The sequence below is a fragment of the Sarcophilus harrisii genome, chromosome 6 (genome assembly GCF_902635505.1).
Source record: "Sarcophilus harrisii chromosome 6, mSarHar1.11, whole genome shotgun sequence".
In the NCBI taxonomy this organism is placed as follows: Eukaryota; Metazoa; Chordata; class Mammalia; order Dasyuromorphia; family Dasyuridae; genus Sarcophilus; species Sarcophilus harrisii.
Genome location: NC_045431.1, coordinates 76,525,641 through 76,550,525, shown reverse-complemented (window position 1 = coordinate 76,550,525; position 24,885 = coordinate 76,525,641). Strand labels below are relative to the sequence as shown.

General features: G+C 39.1%; 1 protein-coding gene across 2 annotated transcripts in view; it reads right to left on the bottom strand.

The window, feature by feature from the left end:
* Positions 1-24,885, bottom strand: part of FAM160A1 (family with sequence similarity 160 member A1) — a 360,515-nt gene that overhangs the window by 32,487 nt on the left and 303,143 nt on the right. For both annotated transcript variants that reach the window (XM_023505946.2, XM_023505947.2), the window contains 2 exons: positions 17,639-17,806; positions 7,597-7,676 (listed from right to left, as the gene is read on the bottom strand). In XM_023505946.2, coding sequence (XP_023361714.1) covers positions 7,597-7,676; positions 17,639-17,806 — 248 coding nt within the window. The remainder of the gene's footprint in view (positions 1-7,596; positions 7,677-17,638; positions 17,807-24,885) is intronic.

Genomic DNA, 24,885 nt, shown 5'->3' with positions numbered 1-24,885 from the left:
AGTAAGCCTACAGAAAATGAACTCAAATGCCAATGCTTTTTTTTTTAATTCAATTACAGAAGGCAGTTGTTTTTATCCACATATAAAGAGTCTGCAGAACATTAAACATATCTGAACAATAGCAGGATAGCAACCAGTTTGAGGAAGATTTCTACTTGAACTCCATCAAATTAAGCGACTAATAATTAAGGTGAGATCAGCTACACATTGGTGATGACTGAACATGATAAATTTGATTATCAGCTAAGTGTTTCACTTTCCTATCTCAAAGGGAGGGAGAGGAATCTATTATATCAACTTAAATTGTGAATAAGATAATATTGAAAATTGAAAATTTATATAGTGCTTCAAAGTTTGCAAAACTTTATGTATGTATATGTATACATACACACACACACACACACACACACACACATACACACATTTGTTATTGTTGAGCCTTTTCAATCATTCCCAACTCTTCATGAGCCCATTTGAGGTTTTCTTGGCAGAGATACTGGAGGGATTTACCATTTCCTTCTCCAGATCATTTTACAGATGAGAAAACTGAGGCAAACAGGTCCAGGCTACTTGTCCAGAGTCACACAGGTACTGGTTTTGAACTCATGTCCTCCTGACTCCATTTATATTCCCATTTGAGCCTCATAACAACTTTGTGAGGTTAGCAGTATGTGGGTTATTTTAGTCATTTTATAGAAAAGGAATCTGAAGTTCATAGAGGTTAAATGGATACCAAAATCGCACAGCTACTAACTGTTGAATACATCAAACTAACCAAGGCATTCTATTATTCCCGTTCTCTATTAAACATTTGCCACAGTCAAGGCCTTAATGTAGGCTTATTTTGTTCATGAATGATTTAAAAATAAAATGATTCACTGTTTTCTTAGACCAGATGAACCTGATGACTGAGTTTCATTTAGGCTGGAAGCAAACAGAACATTTTTCACCATTGAAGTTGATACACACAGATTTCTCCCTCTTCATCTGAGGTAGGAAAAATGAAACACTAGACCAAACATGATAAAGCTATTCATCAAATATCACCAGTGGGTAGCTTGAAATTACATTTAGGCTCCTGGGCTATGTGACAATTGCAACCTTGCAAAAACGTGCCTTAGTAGAAATCGGAAATTTGTGCTGAACAGTAGATAGAAGTGGAAGGAAGATGTTGTCTGAAAGAAAGAAATGTGAAAGCCTTTTTGGAGGAAGAGCTGTAATTCTCTGAGAGAAATGCTCAGACTTGTTGCATCAATCAGTAAAAATTAGCAAAATTAGTCAAATACCATTGGCAAAACTGGAAGATGATAGAGAAGGTTCAGAGTTGGAGTAGAAATTTTTTTATTTTACTTAAAAATGATTTTTATTATAAATTTCAAAACAGCTTCAACCAAAAAAAAAAAACTGAGAAAGTAAAATAAGAAATATGGTCATTTATAAAATCACAAATTCCAAACTAGTCATATTTTTAAAAAATTATTTAGCACTTTATTTTCCTCAGTTACATGTAAGAACAAATTTTAACATTCATTTTTAATACTTTGAGTTCCAGATTCTCTACTTTCTTCCTTCCCCATACTCCCTAACTGAGAAGGCAAGCCATTCAATATAGGTTATACATGTGTAGCCATGCAAAACATTTCCATAATAGTCATTTAGTGAAAGAAAACATAGAAGGAAAAAAACCAAGAAAAATTAATTTTAAAAAAGTATGCTTCAATCTGTATTTAGACACCATCAGTCCTTAGAGTTGTGTTAGATCATTGTATTGCTGAGAATAGCTACATCTTACAGTATTACTGTTACTTTGTACACAATACATTTCGCTTTACATTAGCTCATGGAAGTCTTTCCAGGATTTTCTGAGAGCATCCTGCTCATTATTTCTTACAGCACAATACTTTTCCATCATAGTTACATACCAGTTTGTTCAGCCATTGCCCCAGTTGATGGGCATCCCCTCAATTTCTAGTTCTTTGCCAACAAAAAAAGAGCTGTTGTGTTTTTGTATATATGGGACCTTTCCCTTTGTGTTTTGTATCTCTTTGGGGATACAAAAAGTGAGTAGGTAGGTCAAAATATATGCATGGTTTTATAGCGATTTGGGCAAAGTCTACAAAATGATTGAATCACTTCAGTTTCACCATCAATGTCTCATTTCCCCCCATATCCCTTCTACCATTTGTTATTTTCTTTTTCTGTCCTATTAGGCAATCTAAGGTACGAGGAAGTGTCTCAGAATCTAAACTAGTTATATTTTGAAAGAAGAAGGAAAAAAAGATATAAACTGTGTCAAAAAACCTTTAAAAATCCAATAAATCTTGCCTGCCCTCTGTTTCCTCCCTATTTCTCTTCTGTCTACAAATCTGGAAGATTCTGTTAGTCATTTTTTATAGAGTGGAAGTCAGCAACTGAGTTGTCCTAATTTTCCTTTCATCATTCTGGATCACTTCATATGAGCCTTGCTGTATTTCTTTTTATCCTTTATATTTGAACTTTTTATGGGGCAATAATATTCCATTTCACTAACACAGCGCGATTTATTCAGTCCTTCTGTGGGGTTTTTGTATATACAGGTTGTTTCCAGCATTTGTTATTGGAATCTCTCACTGAATCATTCATTCATTAAATTAAATTCATAATGTAAAATAAGACTGGAGTCAGCTCTAAATTTAGGAAAATTCTCCGAGTAGAATCACAGTGATTCTTATACATTCACTGCACTTTAAAAGATTTTGCTGTTGTTGATCAGTCATGTTAGCCACGTCTGACTATTTGTGACCCTGTTTTGGAGTTTTGTTGGCAAACATCATGGAATGGTTTGCCATCTCCTTCTCCAGCTCATTTTCAGTGAGGATGAGGAAACTGAATTAAACAATCTGACCAGAATTACACAACTAGCATGTGTCTGAGGTCACATTTGAACTCAGATCTTGACTCCTGGCCCAATGCTCTATCCACTGCCGTCATTTACCTGCTCTAGTTTAAGAAAAACAGAAGTACTTTTTCCACAATGGCTGTTTGGAATAGAGCAACTGTTGCTGTTGTTTTGGGTGAGGAAACAAAGGCATTCAGAAGTTCAAGTGACCTGCATCAATGGTCACACAGTTTCAGGACTCAGATCTAGGATTATCTAGAATATATCAATCAATAAACATTTATTAGGCACCTCCTGTGTTCCAGGCACTGAGCTATGAATGAGCCTCTCTATAATCTGTTGGTGTAGTAATACAGAATGTGATAGAATTCTTTTTCTTTTTTTTCTTTATTATTATTTGTAATAGAATTCAATTTCACATTGTCTGAACTTGGCATCCAGAAGCCCCTGGTGCTAATAATCACTAGCCATGTACTAGTCATGTGACTGTGAGCAAGTCAGTTTCTTCATCTGCAAAATGGGGATAATAGCATCCTTTACTTCACAGAATTTTTTTTTTTAAATGCATTGGGAAGACAGTGTGGTATAGGGGAAAGAGCACTGAATTTGGAGGGGAGAGCCGAGTTCTAATCTTCAGTTCTGACCCTTCCCAACTGTGAGACCACAAATCATTTACTTAACTCTTTAAAGCTCAGTTTCTTCATCTGCAAAATGAGAATAATAAACTTGTTGTGGACAAAATGAGATAATGTATTTCAAGCACTTTGTAAAGCCTTCAAGCACTTTATAAATGCCAGGGATTATTATTCTTTTCAGAGTCAAATGAGGGCTTCCCAAGTACCGCAGCAACATTAGCTGTTGTTATTAAGAATAACTCTTAAAGCACCATCTAAGTGTGAGTGATTATGATGAGCAGAATCTGATTAGACAAGAGCAATGGGATAACTCAAGGTCACGCTGCTAGCATCTTCTTACCACAGCCCTCCTCCTCCCTTCTTCCTGGGCAGTCCCACACATTTCCTCCCACTCTCTGCCCACCAGCTTCAGCTGGAACGCAATCACTCAGGCAATCACCCGCCGACCATGTTACAACACACACGCGTGCACACATATGCACCAAGGCAAGAAAACGAAGAGTAAACACCCCAAAGCAGACAGAGAAGCTATTTTACAGAAAGGAGATGTCAGGGACTTCCAGGGATGTCTAATTCCAGCAGGCAAAAATCAATGAGATGATGGAACTCAGCTCCACAACGGAGGTTAAAATGATCCTGGTTTTATTTAACGTTAGGGAAAAGAAAGGAACAGTGTTTTCCTTGAGAGTTCAAAGTGTCACTTCTACCACATAATGAAGCATCTTTAGTGGAAGATTAGAGCCTCTGGGTGTTTTTTGTTTGTTTTTTATGTTTCAAGAGTTATGTAGGGGATCTTGAACTTCACTGGGTTCAGATTAGGTCATCAATTCGTAAAGTGTAATAAGAAATCTCAAATGGCCCCATGGGGTGTCTGGATTTTGCATCAATTATCTGACCTATAGTATACATATTCCTGTAGAGTAAATATAGATATGTACGGATAGCCTATATGTAAACCTATCCATATATAAATATAACATATGTCTGTGGGCATATGTGTGTATATACATTTAGGGAACATTGGGGGAAGGTGAAATTCAGATGACCAGAGGGAGGAAAAAAGATTATTTTGAGCTGGTGCCTCCAAGTACACAAATTTCTCAAGAGAGCCATTTTAATATTTTAAAATTCATCTAGAAACCTCCCTTTTGTTCTATTTCTCCTCCCTAGACAACTTTCAAACATGCTAATACAGTGTATACGAGCAGTATTATGAAGTTAATACCACTTGCAATCTGTGAAATGTAGCTAGAAACTGCCCATTATGTATCCCCATACTAGATAGCATCAACCCATATTTAGGCAAATGTAATTCTCCCACAGGTAATTCTCTCAACAAGCTCTCACCACAAACCTAAGTGATTTGGCCCATGGTGAAAAAGTAGTAAAGACCTGATTTGAAGTCAAGTCTTCTGTGTCAAAATGCAGTTTGTTTTCTTTCTTTCCCTTCCCTTTCGTCCCTTCCTTCTTGTTTCTTGCTTCCATCTTTTCTCATGGAAGAAAGCTTCCATGCTTTCTTTCTCTCCTTTGTTCCCTTCTCCTCCCTTCCCTTCCCTCTTTCCTTCCCTTCTTCCAGTGCTTCCTTCCTTCCTTCCTCTCTTCTTTCCTCCTTTCTCCCTTCCTTCCTTCTTCTCTCCTTTCTTTCCTTTCCTCCTTATTCTTCCTTCCTCTTTCCTTCCCTTCCTTCCTTCCTCCCTTCCTTCCTTCTTCTCTCCTTTCTTTCCTTTCCTCCTTATTCTTCCCTCCTCTTTCCTTCCTTCCTCCCTTCCCTTCCTTCCTTCCTCCTTCCTTCCTTCCTTCCTTATTCTCTCCCTCCCTTCCTTTCCTTCTTTCTCCTTCCCTCCCTCCTTTCCCCTTTCTTTCCTTCCCCCTTCCCTCTCTCTGGCTCTCTCCTTCCCTCTTCCTCCCTCCTTCCCTCTCGCTCTACCTTTCTCCCTTCCTTTCTTCCTTCTTTTCCAAACCAAAGGAAACACTCCACATTTGACTGTGAAACACATTAGATTTGAACTCTACTATCACTTCATATTTATCCTTCTGCCTCTGACCTCAAGCAGAAGCAACAATGTGCACCAGCTCTAACAAGTCAGGTGCAAACTCTGGTGTTCCTCCTCCCCTAGCAAGCAAATGGATACCCTCATTTATTATGGTCACCAAGTTCACTCCAGAGCCCGTAAGCCATCACTTCCAGTCACAGGCAACACGTACTAAGTCTGACTCTGTGTCAGTGAATTAAAAAGCTCCCACTGCTTCTTGATACCTGTCATACCTTCAAGGAATGTGATGCATTTATTCTAGCATCTTTAAAGCAACTGATTTGTGGTGAAACACATGCTGAACTTAAGAATTAGAATGGCCTGGGTTCAAATCGCATCTCTGGAAATTATTAGTTGTGAGGCAATTAAATTTCACTGGGTTTCAGTTTTTTATTTGTAAAATAAAGAGGTGAGATCTAATGACCCCAAAGGTCTCTTCAATCTTTGAATCTATGATTCTGTAATTTCTGTATCTCTGGGAGGGTTACTCAAAAAGGACAGATAGTATATGCTTTCAACACATAGATAAATCCAGACTGTACGCAAATCAGGAAAAGAACTTTGGTTTTCTTTAAATTATTTTTTAATTTACTCCAAGCCTTGTTGAGGTGAGAGGGAGAGAAAGAGGGAAAGACAGACAGAGAGGGATGTGTGTGTGTGGGAGAGGGAGAGGGAGAGGGAGGGGGAGAGGGAGGGGGAAGGGGAGAGAGAGAAGGAGGGGAGGAGAGGGGAGGGGAGGAGAGGGGAGGAGAGGGGAGGAGAGACGGGTAGGAAAGAAGAATAAAAGAGAAAGAGAAATAATAAATAAAGAAAAGTGGGCTATTGAAGCAGTATTTTTAAATGCACAGAAAAGAACAAAATTCAGGCCAGAAGAAAACACAGATAAGCAGAACAGTTTTTAAAGCTATATGGAATTAAATTTATTATATGCATTTTACTTGGTATTTAAGATTTTTAAAAAATTAAATTTTTTAAATAAAGCAGAAATTTGAGGGAAATAAGGACTTCTAAGAAGCAGAAGGTGAAAAGGGAATACCTCGAGGTATGGGAAAAAGCTAGGACAAAGAGCCAGGGAAAGATGTTGTATAGTATAGGAACAAGGAGAGCAAGTGAACTGGATCACAAAGTGTATGAAGGTGAGTTGGAGGCTTTCAATGTCAAACAGAGGAGGGTGCACTAGACACTAGGGCAAGCTTTTTAGCTTGTTTTTGTGCCTTGGACCCCTTAGGCAGGCCAATAAAACCTAAGGGTCGCTTTACAGGATAATGTTTTTCAATGCATAAAACAAAATAGATAGGATTGCAAAGGAAACCAATTTTTAACAAAATACAGTTATCAAAAGTATATTTTTTATGTCCATTGACCTCAGTTTAAGAACCCTTGCTCCAGCAGAAAAAATATGGCCATCCTTGTAATCTAGGAAAATCATTTTGATAACTAAAAGGTGTACAGATTGAAGAGGAATGAGGTGTGAGGTATGGAGACCAATTAGGAAGCTACTGTGACATTACAGAAGATAATAAAGGGCTGAACCAAGGTAGTGGTGACTATGAGTCAGAGAGAAGATGTGGATCTGAGAAGGAAAGATAAGAAAAATGATAAAAAAAATGTAAGTTTTAAATATTCATCTATTTCAAGTTATCAGGAGATTTTCTTCTGAATATAGTGCAAAGAGATCACTGAAATTGGAAAGGACTTCAAGGACCACTTAGTCCTCATTTTCCAAATATACAAACTGAGGACAGGTGAAATAAAATAAATTAGTTGTCCAAGGATCCAGAGATAATAAAATGGCAGATCTGGGATTTGAACTCCATATGCCTTCTATAAATTAAATAGGATAACTCTGAAATTAACTTTGGGAAACAACATGGAAAAAATTAAAGGAATTTTTCCTTGGGTTATTTTATATATTGAGGGTTCTTGCTGTTGTTTTTTCATCCCTGGCCCAGCAAAGGCCCTATGTGGCTTACCTTACAGGAATAAAACAAAATAAGTTACCAACATGTAGGCAGAGAGGAAAAAAGAAAAACACTGGGATCTTTCTTACCTTAGAACCAGCTGCAACATCACATCTTCGCAATGTAAGCCAATGAGGGTTCTGAACAGCGCCAGGGATACCACACACAGCTGGAAAGCAATAAAACCCACATTTAATTCTTGATCCTTCAATGACAGCTCTGCCTTCCCAGAAACCTACAGAGATGGTTCACAACTATAATCCACAATAGCCTTTGAGGGGCGCTTTTCATTGAACCACAAGAGTACAACCAGCCTGTAAATACTCCTGTAGGAATGGATGAGGATGCTCAGAATTATACGACTGCACGGGGGAGCCTTCTTACAAATCTTTAGATTGATGGCACCTCTATCTTGTAAAAGCTCAACCATATAGATGCTCTTTTCAATTTAGAACGATCTGTTTATTCCTGACATTTTTCTCCTGAGCTCTTTTCACATACAGACAGCTTGTTATTGTGAACAACTGAATCAGAATAAGGCAAGGCTAGCATTAAGTTAGGAAGGTGGTGCAGAATGGTGGATGGAGAGATGGCCCTGAAGTCCTGAAGATTTGCATTCAATTACTACCTCTCCCATTTACTAGCTGTGAGACCACAGACAAGTCCCTTAATCATCTCTGAACCTGAGAGCCTCTCTGAGCCTCCACATCCATAATTCAGGGACATAATCCCTATAATCTCCACATCTGAAAGTCACTGTGAAGTGCAAATGAAATGATGTCTATAAAATTCTGTGAAACTTTCAAGTTGTTATTATTTTGTAATAACTATAACATTTTTTCTTTTTTATTAAAGCTTTTTATTTTCAAAACATTGCATAGATAATTTCCAACATTCAACCTTGAAAACTTTATATTCTAAAAATTTTCCCTCCCTTCTCCCCACCCTCCCTTTCCTTAAACAGCAAGTAATCCAGTATATATTAAACATGTGAATTCTGCTCTACAAATTTCCTCAATTATCAGGCTGCACAAGAAAAATCAGATCAAAAAGGGAAAAAAATGAGAAGGAAAACAAAATGCAAGCAAAGATGGTTTTCTTCATCACAAGGTCACTGGAACTGGCCTAAATCAGCTCACTGTTGAAAAGAGCCACGTCCATTAGAATTGATCATTGTATAATCTTCTGTTGCTGTGTATAATGATCTCCTGGTTCTGCTCACTTCACTTAGCTTCAGTTCATGTAAGTCTCCAGCCTCTCTGAAATCATTCTGCTGATTATATAACATTTTTTCCAAAGATGATTTACTAATTAAGTCAAGTATCCTTAAATTCAGAGAAATGAAAATCAACAAACTATGAAGCAAAGTATCCAGATGAGTAATAACTTGTCAAATCTTCCTTGAATAAACCTCTGCATTGAATCTATCCTATTCTGTTAAGTCGGATGCTATTTGGCCATATCATCGCAGCACAAGCATGCATTCTTGAATGCACAAGAATTGACGAGTTCTTCCAAGTTAGGAAGATCCCAAAGATGGGCAGAGCAGTGTCCCGATGCCAGTCATCTGAGGAAAGTCCAGAGAGGTTCATCATGAGTCTGGCTTTCATGGCATGTTCCTTTAATGGATTCTATCAAACTCCTTTCCTTGGAAACCCAATTGTTCTCCCAAATCTACTTCCACACTTACCACTCCTGATGCCTATTTTACCTATTCCTTTTGTCTCCTAATAAATGGTCCTTTTTGCAACAAGAAAAAAAAATCTGGCTGCATAATGATAAAGATTTTGCTTCTAATATCTCTCAAAGATCTCAAGTTATGGCAGGGTTGTGATATGGTCAATGGAGAGATCCCCCAAAAATCAAAGAAATAATGATGTGTCTATGAGGCAATAAAGAATATCCAGTCCTCTTGATAAATGAGGAGAAGCACTAGTCCATCTCTGGGAATGGATGAATGAATTAGTAAGAAGGTGGATGGCTGGCAATAGAGACAGGGGCCAAGGGAGTAGGGCTCATCAGGCTGGAAGAAAACTGAGCTTGCCCAGAAATCTAACACCGCAGTGGGGGCAGGAGCCAGGAAGGGGATTCTAGTCCCCTTCCTTCTTTATTCTATCCTAAACACTGCTATCTGATATAAAACAGTGAATTTCAAAAAGTTCAGATCAAGAACAAGTATGATTCCACAATTAGGGATAAGTATAGAGACAAAGATTATTATTTTTCTGTAGAGGAAATTCCCAACTGAGCAAACTTCCTCCACCAAAGGAAACAGATACCTTTTGCACAACTGGAATCTTTAAGAGTTCCTCAGATTATTGAAAGGTTAAGTGACTCTCACAGTCAGCTTGCGTCAGAGGTTGGCTGGCTCTCTGCTACATTATACCCATAGGATTTCACAATTATAAGCTTTGTTAAGGGACATTTTTTTTTTACAATCTTTATAGGACTTTTAATGAAATATTCTGAAAAAGAACTCCGAATATTTAATCTTGTTGGCAGCCTGCTTACTCAGTACCTCGTGTGGCTATGAAATAAACTAATTAATGTCTTGCTGAATTCCACAAGCTTAATGGGGATATCTATGGGTCCCAGAAAGAAGGCAAACAAGAGGAGAAATAGTCAGGCTTTATATCAGAGACACACCTGAGCCGAGCCTTAGAGAGAGAGGGATTCCAAGAGGTAGAGATGAGACAGGTGGGCATTCTAAGGTTGGGGGACAGCCAAGGCAAGGGCATGGAGGGAGATGGAGGATAGGTAGAAGGTGTAATGACATCTGTTTAAAACATCAAGCAGCTTAGCTCTTCTGGAATGCCGAGTTCATAATAGAGAGTGATGTCTAGAAATATAGCCTGGAAGTGTTCACTGTATGCATAATATAAGCAAGAATGTCAGTATTTGGAGAGTATTTTATAAAGAAGGGCATTATGTGAGGGACTTGGAAGCCAAACAGATAAGTATGAATTTTAACTAAAAGCTATATCATTCCTAAAATTAATCTGGCAATGTGGTATAAAATGCACTCTAGAAGGAAGAAACTAGGAATGTGCAGACTTTCTGGAGGGACACGGCAATATTCCAGACAACAAGAGGAAAATCCTGCACTAGGGTCCCGGCAGTGGGAATGGTAGGGAGGGAAAAGCTGTGACAGCATCAAAAGGACTTGGCCACTGATTGATTTTGTGGAACTGGGAAGCTAAGGAATCAAAGGTGATTGGAACCAGGTGACTGATAAAATGATGACATTACCGACAGAGACAGGGATCCCCACAATGTAGCACAAATTTCCAGCTGTATCTCTCACCTCTCACCTCACCTGGGTTTCCAAGGAAAGGAGTTTGATAGAATCCATTAAAGTTAAGTAGACAAAAAGGACCACTGTCTACATCCCAAATGCACTCCATGCTTTTCCTTTGACCATATTCTTCCAGAGGAAGATGACTCAGAGTATCCAACCTCACATGTACTCATAGGGTTTGGAATTGCTTCTGCAAACCCATTAGCACAGAGATGAAGAAATTATCTTTATTGATACCTTCTCTTGGGGCACTGAGAAATTGTGACTTGCTCAGTCTCACAGCCAGTATAAGTCAGAGACAGAACTGGAATTCGGTCTTCCTGGGTCCAAGTCCAGCTCTCATCCATGAATCAAACTGAACTCAGCATTTTAATCTTCAAACCTACCCATTTTCCTACATTTCCTATTTTTCTTGTTCACATCACCATCTTCCCCAGTCACCAAAAGTTTCCCCACAGACTTTCCTTCTATTTCACTTCTTACATTCAATGGAAGGACCTTGAGAACAATGACTTTTGTGTTCTATCTTTATAGATCTAATGCTTAGCTGGACTGTACCTATCCCTTAGGCATCACTTAATTAATATTTGTTGAAATGAATTGAATCCAATAAGTCACTAAATCTTGTCAACTCTAATACTGATATACTGCTCCATCTCCCTCATTCCTCATTCATAGGAATGCTCCCTATCTTCAGAATCTCCTTTCTCTTTGCATCCTTCAGACCTCAGTCTGAACAGACTTCCTGGTCTAGTCAGGTTACCATCTTGTTAAAAAAAAAAATCCTCAGCGACTTCACTGTCTACCAAATTACATGCATGTTTCTGATCTTGCCCATCAAGATGCTCCACAATCAAGTTATTTCATGTGACTCTCCAATCAAACTAGATTACTTTTACCATTTTCCAGTCTAGCCCTGCCTTTCATGAACTCTATATTGTGGGTATGTCCCCTTACTCCCAGGCCACCATCATTCCTGAAATGGGGATCTCCAATATTTCTGCCTTTTGAATTCTTTCTTCTGCTTTAAAACCCAACTCAGGTCCTATCTCCTCCATGAAGATCCTCTCTCCTTCTTCTGTTATTCCAAGATAGAAGCTACCTCTTCTTGTCTCAAGCTTCTCCCTTTGACCCCTCCTGTATATATTGGAAGAAAGATTTAGCTGGAAGGGATCATAAAAATAATTTAATCCAATCTTCCCCTTTTATAAATGAAGAAATCAAGATCCAAGAAGGCTGTCATAATAGCTCGATATCATCTAAATATACAGCCTTGGTCCTCTAACTTCAAACCCAATTCTCTGAACACTGCCCCATGCTGCCCTTATCATGTAATTCATAATGCAATTATTTGTGTATATATATATTATTATATCTATTCAACACACATGTTGGAGTTTAACCTCTTCTAAAGTTCATCTCTTGTACCTCACTGTGAGATGGAGTTATCTGTAGAGCTTTGCCAGCAGACACCAACCAAGCTGAAAATCCTTCAACAACAGGCTCGACCACAAAATGTTTGTCAGCTGAAGACCAGCCTAGCTAAAATTAGACGGGACGATCACCATTAAACTGACTATCACGGGTTGGTTGGTTGGTTGATTGGTCTGTTTCAATCACAATTTACTAAACCACTTATTCAAGAATTAGCATCTGTTGAAAGGAGTACCTATACCAACAAAGCCATAAATCTTTAGAGTTGATTAATAAAATATGGTGAGTTTCTAGTTTATCTTACTCATATTTGTTTCTCCTTTAAGGTCTAGTTAAATGTGTTGTATACAATAGCAATTTACTATGTGTTTTATTGTTCCTATTTCGTTATCACTCATTTCCTTCCTATTCCCCTAATAATCTGGATTCTCTGTTCACATCTTCTGAAGAACCCTGATGATTTCCTTCTTTCCAAATACAGTGGCCTTTTGGGGATGGAGTGGGGAAGGATCTCTCTTCTTCTTCTACTTCTCTTTGAAATATTACACTACTAATCCCCTTCTCTCCTTACAGCTTGTTCCTTTGCCATGACACTGCATTATCCTCATTTTCTCCTAATTCTCAGTGGTCGGATGTTTTGCTTAGGACCTACTCTCTTCTCTTATCAACTTCAGACATTCACTAAGGCTCAATAACTCGTCTATATGCTCTCTCTCCCTTGGATGATTCCTCTTTTCTCATTCCTTGAAACTATGGACTCTGACTTTCAAACATGTCTCTTCCAAGTTGACCTCTCAACTGAATTTCAGTCAATTCAGCTCAATTTGAACATCTGCCATCACCTGAAATCACCCTTCAGGTCCCAAATTGATTCCCCCTTTCCCAACTATCTCATTTCTTCATAATTATCCCAATTCCTCTGAAATCACCTGATTTCTCCGGAGTTTTTATCCACTATATCCAGTGTCATCAGGTCACATGATGTCTTCCTTCAAACAATCTATACGGTCACCATTTCTTCTCCACTCCTATGGCTACCAACTTAGGCAGGGTCTCCCACCACCCTATACCCAACATACTTCAATAATCTCATAATTAGTCTTCCTAATTCTAGTATTTGCCCTCTCCATTCCATATTGTACAATGACGGCAGAAAAAGATTCCTGGATTCTGCTTTCATCAAATCACTCTCCAGCTCAGAAGCCTCCAATGGTTTCTCATTGCTTTCACTGTCACTACCTCCCATTTCCTCTGGCCAACTTGGTAACTTTAATCTAAAAGTGGCAGGTTTTTGCAGTGCCCCACATATCTGTTCGTATTAAATCCCTCACGAGGAACTCTCTCTGTTCATACGAATCCTATCCTCTCTTTTTTTTCAAAGACCTGTTCACATCTAACCTCCTTTAGACAACGAGGTCTCTCCCTTCTCTGATCTCCTCATATACTTACTGTCTGCACCACTGGAACTTAATTACCTATTACTTAGAAAAGCATATATTACTCAGTGGGTAGAGCACCAAATCTGGAATCAGAAGGGGTCAGATTTCTAATTCACCTCTGTGGCCCTAGGGAAGTAATTCAACCTCTCCAAGACTCAGCTTCTTCATCTGTTGAATTAAGATAAAAATACTCTTTGTACAGAATCAGAAATTCTGGGTTGGAAGAGACTTCAGTGGACTTCAGGGGATGACAAACTATGGCCCCTAGCTTTCCACCTCTTTTGGTACTATCCATGAGCTAAGAATAGTTTTTCATTTCTAAACTAAAACTTTATTTTACAATGTAAAAACTATGGTTAGCTCACGAGTCTGGCAAAAGCATGCAGGCCAGATTTGGCCAGGGAGCTATTGTTTGCTGATGTCTAACCCTAAGAAATCCCCACGACAATATATCCAGCAAGTGGTTATCAAATTTTTGCTCGAAGACTTCCAGAGAAGGGAAACCTACCATTCCATTTTGGTTAGTTCTAATTATTATGAAGTTTTGCCTTATGTAAGCCATATTTAATTTGTATAACTCAATATTACATTGAGCCCTGGAATACAATAGGGCCTGTACACTCAAAAAAAAAAAAAATACGCCTAAACTTTCTGTGCAGAGAGAGTCCCTAACACCCTGCAGGAGTCACTTAACCTCAGTTAAACAAGAGGACTGAACAAGCTTCCATCTCCCTCTTAGCTGACAATCCCACATAAAGCACCAAACCAAAAAGTGCCATATCAATATTAGCAATTATCATTATAATGCATTATTCTCTAATTACTGCATCTGGGAACGTCTCATCTCCCCAACAATAGCAAAGGCCTTCTTTTCCTTGGCACAGGGCTCTGTACATATTAGGCACTCAATAAATACATGATGAACTAAGCTACTTTTTATTAGTTTCATTTTATCAAAATATACCACACATCTACTGAGGGACTCAGAGTAATCTTACAGTAAATCAAATTCAAAGCAAGCTTAAATATGAAAATCTCGTGACAAAGAAAATATATCAATTTGATCCCATAACTAGAGAACATGAGTCACAGAAATATCAAACAACTCGAGATAACCCTACAACTCTTTGGTGGAGGTGGTGTGACTAAAGCCAGAAGGCAGCCATTTGCTTTACTAATCTGCCTTCATTGAATCTTCTTTGAACTGAGACAGTATGGCATCTTTCTCTGTTAATTTAATAATTTTTAATAATAATAATAATTTAATAATGCCACATTTCTCTGTTAATTTCTTCTGTTATATTGCAACTTAATATTGGGCTAAAATCTCTTGTTCAGCCATTTTAGTCATGTCCAACTCCTCTTGAAGTTTTCTTGATAAAGACAGTGGAATGGTTTGCCATTTCTTTCTGCAGTTCATTTTTCAGATGAGAAAGATGAGGTGACATGACTTGCCCAGAGTCACAGAGCTAGTCTGAGCCCAGATTTGAACTCAGGCCTTCTTGACTGCAAGCCCAGGAATGTATCCACTGGGGTACCTATACCCCCCTAAACACCTATGAATGGTAAAGCTATAAAAACAAAACAAAAAAAACTTTAGCAAATCAACTCAAAATCACATGCAAGTTAAATCACAGAGCAAGATTAATCTTCCTAAAATAGACCTTTCACCCCATCCTTCTCCCATTCATTGTTTTCACTGCCAATTTCTCAGTCCTGGCCTTCTATACAATATCATCAACCGTGTCCCCTCCTCTGTGGTTCATTCATTTGATTAGACCAAGTCCTTCACCTTTGTCCAGGCTGTGTCCCTCACTGTGACTCCCCCCCATACAAATAGCATCCATCTTTCAAGATGTTGTCCAATTCCCCTGAAATATTCACCCATTTTCCTATTCTAATAGAACTTCTGGGGCTCAGAATCCCTGCCAAAGAAGAGCCCCGAGTCCCCCGGGAGAACAGAGATTTTATTCTGTAACAACTGGCAGCAACGCCACCACAAATTTCATTCTGCCAATTGTTCCGAAGCCTCTTCAACACGGACAAGAGGGACTTTTGCACTGGGGAAACCAGCAGGAGAGAGGCAGGCTTGGCCAAGCTGGAGCTTTGTCATAAAATGACTCTGGCAAAGATCCCAAGCTTCCCGGGGCCAGAGAGTCCCTTACAGGACCCATTTCCTTTGCCCTGGAACAATAACGGATTCAGCAGAAATTGCATTTTTGTTTCTTAGCTACAAAGGCTAAAAAGAGATTTTTGAAGTTAATCAGAGCTCTAAGCTATGCAGTGGTTACCTAATTCATAACTGCCCAGGTGACTCTGTGAAAGGCCTTGTGGACAGTAACACAGTCCTTAATACCTCAATAGGAGACATTTTATATTTTCTTTTATTGATTTACTTATTTGCACACTTACTTCCCAATCACCACCACTAACAGAGGTCAGGTACTTGTGCATTTTGGTCTTTGCAGCCCAAAGTACTTAGTATTGTGCTGGACCCATAAAAGGCACCAAATAAATGGTTGTTGAAAGAATGAATTCGGACTACCAACTCAGACCACAACCCATTTATAACTCAGAAGATGAGTCTGAGGGAACTGCTTAAGGCCCAAAGAAAGTAAGGAACCAATTCAGGGTTACAAGACTAATAATGTCTAATGAGGGATTTGAACCCAGTGTGCCAGGTTGCTTCTATGACTTAGTCATTCAGATTCAATGGAAAATATTCTGAATTTGGAGTCAGAAAGCGCTCTCTGGATCTCAATTTCCCCACCTGTAAAATGATAATGCCCCAGACCTGATAACTCCTTAGTTCCTTGCTATGGGCCAGGGGTTCTTAACCTTTTCATGTGACACAGTCCCCTCAGGTGGTCTTGATCCCTTCTCAGGAAAATGTTTTTAAATCTATAAAACACTTAGGATGACAAAGGAAACCAATTATCAATTTTTTAAAAAATGAACCCCGGGTTAAGAAGTCTCGCTGTAGACTTCTGCTTTGGGCCATATGTTTCTTCGGCATCTTACCTCCTCGGAAGAACATTATCATTATGCTAGTTTCAGAGGAGAAAGTGCCAACCAAAACAGATTTAGAGAAAGTCCTTGGGAAAGACATTGAGTCTCATTTCCCTGCCAAAGAGACCCCTGGTAGCAAAGCACACCATCAATTCCTCCTTTCCACTGAGAGGAGAAAGTCCATCAACTTAAAACTGGAATAAATCCCGGAGGTCCAGCACAATCCATTCATTTTACAAATGAAATTGAGCACAAGAGGGCTTGTCCAAGGCTACCCAGGTGGAAAGTCACAGAGTTAAGGGGCAGGCTCAGGTCCTCGGATTCTGGTAGTACAGTTGTCCTTCTAGTGTTTCACCCCAGTTACATAAGGAAGCATGCATGGAAGGGAAGGGAGAGGAGGAGAAAAGAAAGGGAAGGGAGGGAGAGACAGGGAGGAATGGAGGGAAGAAGAAGAACAGAGAGGAAAGGGGTAAGGAGGAGAGAAGGAGAAATAAAGAGAGGAAGAGAAGAGAGGGAGAGAGAGGAAGAGAGAGAGGGGAGAGGAAGAGAGAGAGGAGAGGAGAGGAGAGAAGAGGAGAGGAGAGAGAGAGACGGAGAGAGAGAGACGGAGAGAGAGAGAGAGAAAGAGAGAGACAGAGAGAGAAAGAGAGAGACAGAGAGAGAGAGAGAGAGAGAGAGAGACAGAGAGAGAGAGATTGAGATTTGTAGCAAGGGAGCCCTGATTTAGCCTAGCTCCGCTATTTGCCATCAATGTGACTTTGGACAAGTCATTTTATTTCTCTAGAATAGAACCAAATGATCTCTTAAGTTCCTTTCTAGTTCTCAGCTCTACTGGATGCTGAATGAAACAAGGACTAAGGGGGAAGAAAGAAAAGGATCGTTCTCAGTTCCCCCTTGTGGGGAGGGTCTCAGCACAGTCTGCTACATGGGACGGACTGCACCCTCGCTTACCCTAAATGGGGTGTTGATCCGACTCGTCAGCGTATCCAGGATGTGGACGTTTTCGTGTTGGTGCAGGAGGATAAAGCGAAGGAAGATCTCCAGTAGCGCAGGCTCCGAGACGCTGCGCAGGAAGAGGTCGAGGTACGCCGTCGTGGTCATCACCTCCTCCACGGTCACCTGGGACAAGGACACAGTGAGCCCCCAGTCAAACAGCAGTCCCAGGACGCTGGAAATCGGAGGCCTCCTAACAGTCCCAGAGGCACTTGCCTCGGCCCCACAAAGGCAGCAGCAAGACCTTTCTGAGTAATGGAGGCCTGTGGCCCCCCACATTCTGTGCACCTCCCGCTGCCCACAGCAATTTAATAGAGCCAAAGAAACGAAAGGCCCTAAAATCATCTAAGTGGTTCCACACATTTAACTAAAGTATTATAAGGTTATCAGAGGCAATATTCCTTCCACCTACTCCTAATCACCTTTCTGTTAAAGGGAGGGAGAAAGGGAGGGAAGGAGGGAAGGAAGGAAAGAAGAGAGGGAGGAAGGAAGGAAAGGAGAGAGGGAGGAAGGAAAGAAAGGAAAGAGGAAAGGAGGAAAGGGAGGGAGGGAGGGAGGGAGAGAAGGGAGGGAGGGAAAAGAAGAAAGGATCACAAAAAGTAAAAATATATCACAGATGTTAAATTACTACAATAATTCATAATTATGTGATTTCAGGCAAGTCCTTCTGCCTCAGTTTCCTCATCTCTAAAAATAAAATTTGAGGATAAAATTTTGCAGGGCTTTGTCAGAATCAAATAAGATGTGTTTGTAAAGTGCTTACTTAGCACAGAGCCTGGTATATAGTAGGTACTATATAACTGCTACCTGTTATTCTTGTTATTATCATCAAGAGCTCCTACTGTTTTCTGTAACCTCATAGATTTAGAAGAAGCTTCAGAATCCATCTAATACCATCCTTTCATGGTATAAATGGGAAAACTGAGGTCTAGAGAGATAAATGGCTTGCCCAATATCACACAGGGAAGAAGGGACAAAGCCTGGATTGAAACCCTTGTCCCCTGACCTCACAGCCAGAATTCTTTCCCATCATACCACTCTGCCCCTCAAAAAAGGTTTCTTTTCTTTTCTTTTTTTTTTTTTTAAATCCTAGGATTTATTTTTTTTTAAAAGCCCCAGTCTCAGCCCTTAAAGAATTTACAAACTAAATGAGGAAGGAAGGAAAGCATACATAAAAACAATTCGAAAAAGCATATGGAAGATTTCAAATGAGTGATAACAACAATTAAGTATTCCAGGAATTCAAATGCAGTTCTGAAAATTTGTGTGAAAAACAAATAAATATACATACCTAGAAAAACACGCATTCTGTATATCTTACACATACACATTGAAGTCCATACATATACATATACATAACATATACATATGTATATACTGTATACATAAACTTTGTATATATTATATACACACATACATACATATGTTGTGTATGTTACACATAGTATATGTTTAGTGCATGTATAAACATTATATATGTGTGGTGTGTGCATGTGCATATATATGTACCTATTATATATTTTATTTGGGAGAAGAAAGACCAGACGTGTAATATTTTGATATAGGAAATTCCCTGTACCAAAAGTAAATAGGTAACAACCATTAACCAAGTCTTAGAGTAGCCATCGGTGACTTGCTCAGGGTCACTAAACCACATTGTCAGAAAAGGAATGTCTCCATCCACCCTAAGCCACACTCTCTTCATATGGACTTAGGCTTTCAGGGAAGGCTCTCAGGGCTCTTTTCTGACTAAAATGAATGACCTTTACTACATGGACTCTGTGATCTTTATTTTGTTCAAAAGCTGAGGACCCGACTTGACTGTATTCTGTAAAGGGGAGTTCCAGATAAATGAGGTGTTAAAATATATATATATATATATATATATATTTAGATCCAACTATTCAGATGCCATTAATTTAGAAACTGAGATTCTGTCATTTAGTGTAGGAAGGAAGCCAAATATCTGATGATAATTTCTCAACTATAAAAGAGGGAGGAATCTTTAACCACCATCTCCATATAATATGGGGAGGGGAAGGGAAGAAAGGTGAAAAGAAGGAAGAAGGAGAATGGATCAGTAGTTATAGAAATCTTGAGTTCAAAATCTGCTTCTGTTATTTACAATACAAATCATTCTCAGCTTTTCCTTAAAGTAAACTGCCTACAAACTAACACGAGCTATACTTGGCAACAGGGATCACCACTGTGAACTTTGCAGTCATTTTCATTAAGCATAATATAATATATTAAGCATATGTGCAAGGCAGAGTTATTAGAGGCTAGGAGGTTATTCTTGTCCTTAGGAAGCCCTGAGTTCCAGTCTAACCAGTTCTACATCCCAGGAACAGGGATCTTTCCCATAGATGAAAGCGCACAGTTAAGTAAGAAAATAAATCACAGCTTCTACCCGCCCTCTTTGAAACTTCTGCCAGAACTCACTAAGCAGAAGCTGAAGATGGGTCCGTGCAGATGAAGTCCTACCAAGGAAACGAACACCTTGAAGAGAGATGTCAGAGTCCTATGACTGGAGGAACTGAGGCTGCACAGAGGGAATGGCCGCTGATCTGGGCGTGAAAAAGGGGGCTGGGGATTCGTTCTGACAGACAGAGATGTCATGAGAATCCATCTGAGATGCAGACAGAAAGGTAGAAAGCAGGAAAGGGTGAGATGGTATAGAGGAGCTGAAATAGCCCAGCTTGGCTACAATAATCGCTAACTTACATGATGCTTTTTAAGCTTTAGAAGGAGACCGCCACACATTGTTCCATTTCCATTTTAGAGATGAAGAAACAGTGGCTAAGAGGTTAAATGACCTGTCCAGGTCTTCCCTGCTCCAAGTCCAGAGCTTTGTCCATTGTACCACTTAGCTACTGGAAGAAAATAGACCAACACAAAAAGTAGTAGGATGTAGGACTAAAAAGCTGACCCCAAATAATGTGGGCTTTTGAATGCCAGACTAAATAATGTATATTTTCTTTGAGAGGCAGATCATAAGGTAATATCAGAAAAACTGAGGCAAGACAGAGATTGGCTTTTAATCTTGAATGTGGAGAGTTTAGACTAGCCAGACTTATGGGACTCGTGCCCAAATCATTCAGCCCAGATAAACCAAGGCAGAGAACATATATAGGGTTTAACAAAGGCAGATAAGGGGGACAAGGACACTGGGAGGATGGACAAGCCGTAATTTCAAGAAAGGATCATATGCATTGTTGGTGGAGTTGTGAACGAATCCAACCATTTTGGAGAGTAGTTTGGAACTATGCTCAAAAAGTTATCAAACTGTGCATACCCTTTGATCCAGCAGTGTTACTACTGGGATTCTATCCCAAAGAGATTATAAAGAAGGGAAAGGGACCTGTATGTGCACGAATGTTTGTGGCAGCCCTTTTTGTAGTGGCTAAAAACTGGAAACTGAATGGATGTCCATCAGTTGGAGAATGGCTGAATAAATTGTGGTATGTGGATATTATGGAATATTATTGTTCTGTAAGAAATGACCAACAGGATGATTTCAGAAAGGCCTGGAGAGACTTACACCAACTGATGCTGAGTGAAATGAGCAGGACCAGGAGATCATTATATACTTCAACAACAATACTATATGATGACCAGTTCTGATGGACCAGGCCATCCTCAGCAACGAGATCAACCAAATCATTTCTAATGGAGCAGTAATGAACTGAACTAGCTATGCCCAGAAAAAGAACTCTGGGAGATGACTAAAAACCATTACATTGAATTCCCAATCCCTATATTTATGCACACCTGCATTTTTGATTTCCTTCACAAGCTAATTGTACAATATTTCAGAGTCTGATTCTTTTTGTACAGCAAAATAACATTTTGGTCAGGTATACTTATTGTGTATCTAATTTATATTTTAATATATTTAACATCTACTGGTCATCCTGCCATCTAGGGGAGGGGGTGGGGGGGGTAAGAGGTGAAAAATTGGAACAAGAGGTATGGCAATTGTTAATGCTGTAAAGTTACCCATGTATATATCCTGTAAATAAAAGGCTATTAAATAAATTAAAAAAAAAAAAAAGAAAGGATCATAGCTTAATACTGACAGGATCAGGGTCAAGATAAGAAGGCTGTGGACAAGAGACAGCAAGGAGAGGGGAAATACTCAAAAGGAGGGGGAATAATCCTAGCAAGGATCAAGATAAAGTATTTGGAGTTTATGACACAGTGGTATGTAAAGGGGAGTCAGAGGCTCAGCGTTTTTCCTGACTCACTTCCCCCAGTACTAATAGCAAAGAAGGGGGGTGGCTATGACCCCTAACATGTCCAGTGCCCAACAAGTGGTTGCCACAAGATTTTTGAGCAAGGAATGTGAGAAGGATCTGATGTGTGAAAATGAAAAGCAATAGTGTGAAGTACAGAGTAGAATGAGAAGAAATTAGAGGTAGGGAGACCAGTTAGGAGGGCACGGCTGCCTGAAGTTGGATAGTTCCAGTAGGAGTGAAAAGGGGGACAAATGTGAAAGATCCTGAAGAAATAGAATTAATTGGACTTGGCAACAGAAAATGGGAAAAGATGAAAAAATGTGGGGAGAATAAAAAATGATTCAATTTCCTGTCCTGAGGAACTTGGAGGATCCTAGTGCTAACCAAAAGACCAGGGAAGTAAGAAAGACATACAGGGAAATTGGGGGGGGGGGGGGGGGGGAGATGATAAGTTCAATTTTAGAAAGTCTTAAATTTGAGTTGCTAGAAGAGCATCCAAAGAGAAATAAGCAACAGCTCAGGGGAAAAGCTGGAGTTGGAAATATAGATTGGGGCTTTATTAGCATGACAGTGACCACTGAATCATGAGGAATACGTGAGATCACCAAAGGAGAAAGTCTGGAGAGACAAAGGAGAGTCTTGAAGATAGTGTCTTGAAGATAGTGTCTTGAGATGACCCATATTAGGGGTATGGGAGGAAGAAGAACAAGTAGGGAAGACAGCAATGAAGAGGCAGTCAGAAGTGATAGAGAAAAAAACAGGAGTATAACAGAATAAGGATGGAAATAGATTGAGGAGGGAGTGGTCAACAGTGTCAAAAGCTGCTGGAGATTTAGGGCTTATGTACTAACTGGAAAAAAATAAAATTACTTTTCTTTAGAAAAACTTAACAATTCACATTTTTAATCAATTCAAACTGTTCCTTCTCCCCTCCTCAGAAATGCCCAAATTAATGAAGTTTTAGAACACAGTGAACTTTTAAGCATAGAGAGGAAAACCATTCATGCAGGAAATTCAAGAAGAGCTAATGATTGACATTTGGCTTTGTAATGCTTTCTATCATTTTCTTTTTTTTTTCTTATGAAGCAGAATTACATCCCTAATTACATTTTGCTTAGGCAAATATTAAAATCGGTTTTCATTATCTATGCAAAAAACAAGCAACTGATGCTGATGGGGGTCAATCCAAAGGGAAGTGAATAAAAATAATAGCTAGAATTTAGGTGGGCTTTAATGGTTCCAAAGTGCCTTATATATAGTATTTCATTTGTGATGAGGTAGGACCTTTTATTATCCCCATTTTGCAGATGAAGAATCTGAAGAAATGAGTGGTTGAATAAATTACTTAGGGTCATGAAGTTAGTCAGTTTGCATGGCAGGATTTGAATTGCAAGAATAGCTGCATCCCCTAGCTCCGGGAAAATTTTCACCTAGAGAATTTTCATAAGAATACTATGGATTTTTTTTATCTAGTGCTTTCCAGTTCCTAAGCCTATGAAGGGGGAGGTGCTTTTATTATCACCATTTTACAAAGGAAGAAACAGCCTCAAAATGGTTGCGATTTGACTCAGTAATTGGTGTAAGAACCAGGTCTTCCGAGTACCTAAGAGACCCAGAGTCTTTTCCACTAAGCCAAGCAGAGGCTGTAATAAGAAAAGGAGGCTATTGGGTCATGGTGCCACACTTAGGAATAAGACCTTTTGATTCTGGCTCTGATTCTGGCCCGTGAGTGTAAGATAGTTGCTCAGCAAATCAGTGTCTTTACCTGACTGATGCTTAACCTAAGCCAGGCAAGCAGCAAATATCAGGGTCAATTAAAGAGTAAACATGTTTACTGGTTGGCTTCAGGGGTGAACCGTACCTCCATCCTCTAGACAGAACTTGGGGGGCTATCGGTGAAATTGAGACATACATGTCAGATATGGCCAGTGTACTGGTTTCTTTGCTTAACTAGATTTCTTTGTTACAAAGAAATATTCCTATTGGGAAGAATGAAAGAGTAACATTATAGAAAATTGTAAAAAAGAAATCTGAGCCTATGATGAGATGGAAGACTCCTCTCACCTGCAAAGAGGAAAGGGAAAACATATTTTATAAATCTGTTAATCAGAGGGATGCTGGTAAATGTTTAACAACCAGCTCTCCAAAAAGTTTTAACAACACACTTTTTTTTTTAAAATTAAAGCTTTTCATTTTTCAAAACATATACATGGATAATTCTGCGACATTAACCCTTGCAAAACCTTGTGTTCTGATTCCCCTCCCTCCCCCCTCCCCTTAAGATGGCAAGTAGTCCAATATATTTAACAAATATTTTTAAGCTTATTCTGGTGAAGTGAGCAGAACCAATAGAATATGGTATACAGTAATAGTAATATTATATGATGATCACTGTAATGGGCAGCTAGGTGGTACAGTAGATAGAGCACCAGTCCTGGATTCAGGAAGACTCATCTTTCTGAGTTCAAATTTGGCCTAAAAAATTAGTTGTGTGACCCTGAGCAACTCACTTAACCCTGTTTGCCTCAGTTTCCTCATCTGCAATATAAGTTGGAGAAGGAGATGGCAAACCACTCCAGTATCTTTGCCAAGATATCCCAAATGGGGTCATAAGGAATCAAACACAACTGGAAAATAAATGAAAAATAACAACCATGAATAATTGAGGTATTCTCAGCAATACAGTGATTCAAGATAGTAAAAAAATGCTATCCAATTTCAGAAAAAGAACTGATGGAGTATGAATGCAGATCAAAGTATACTTTTGTATTTTATTTTTCGTGTTTTATTTTTTGGTCCATGTTTTCTTTTGCAATATGGCTAATATGGAAATATGTTTTGCATGACCATACATATATAATCTATATCAAATTGCTTCCCTTTTTAAGGAGAAAAAAGGAGATAGAGGGAGAGGAAGAATTTTAAACTCAAATTTTAAAAAATGAATATTAAAATTTTTCCTGTATT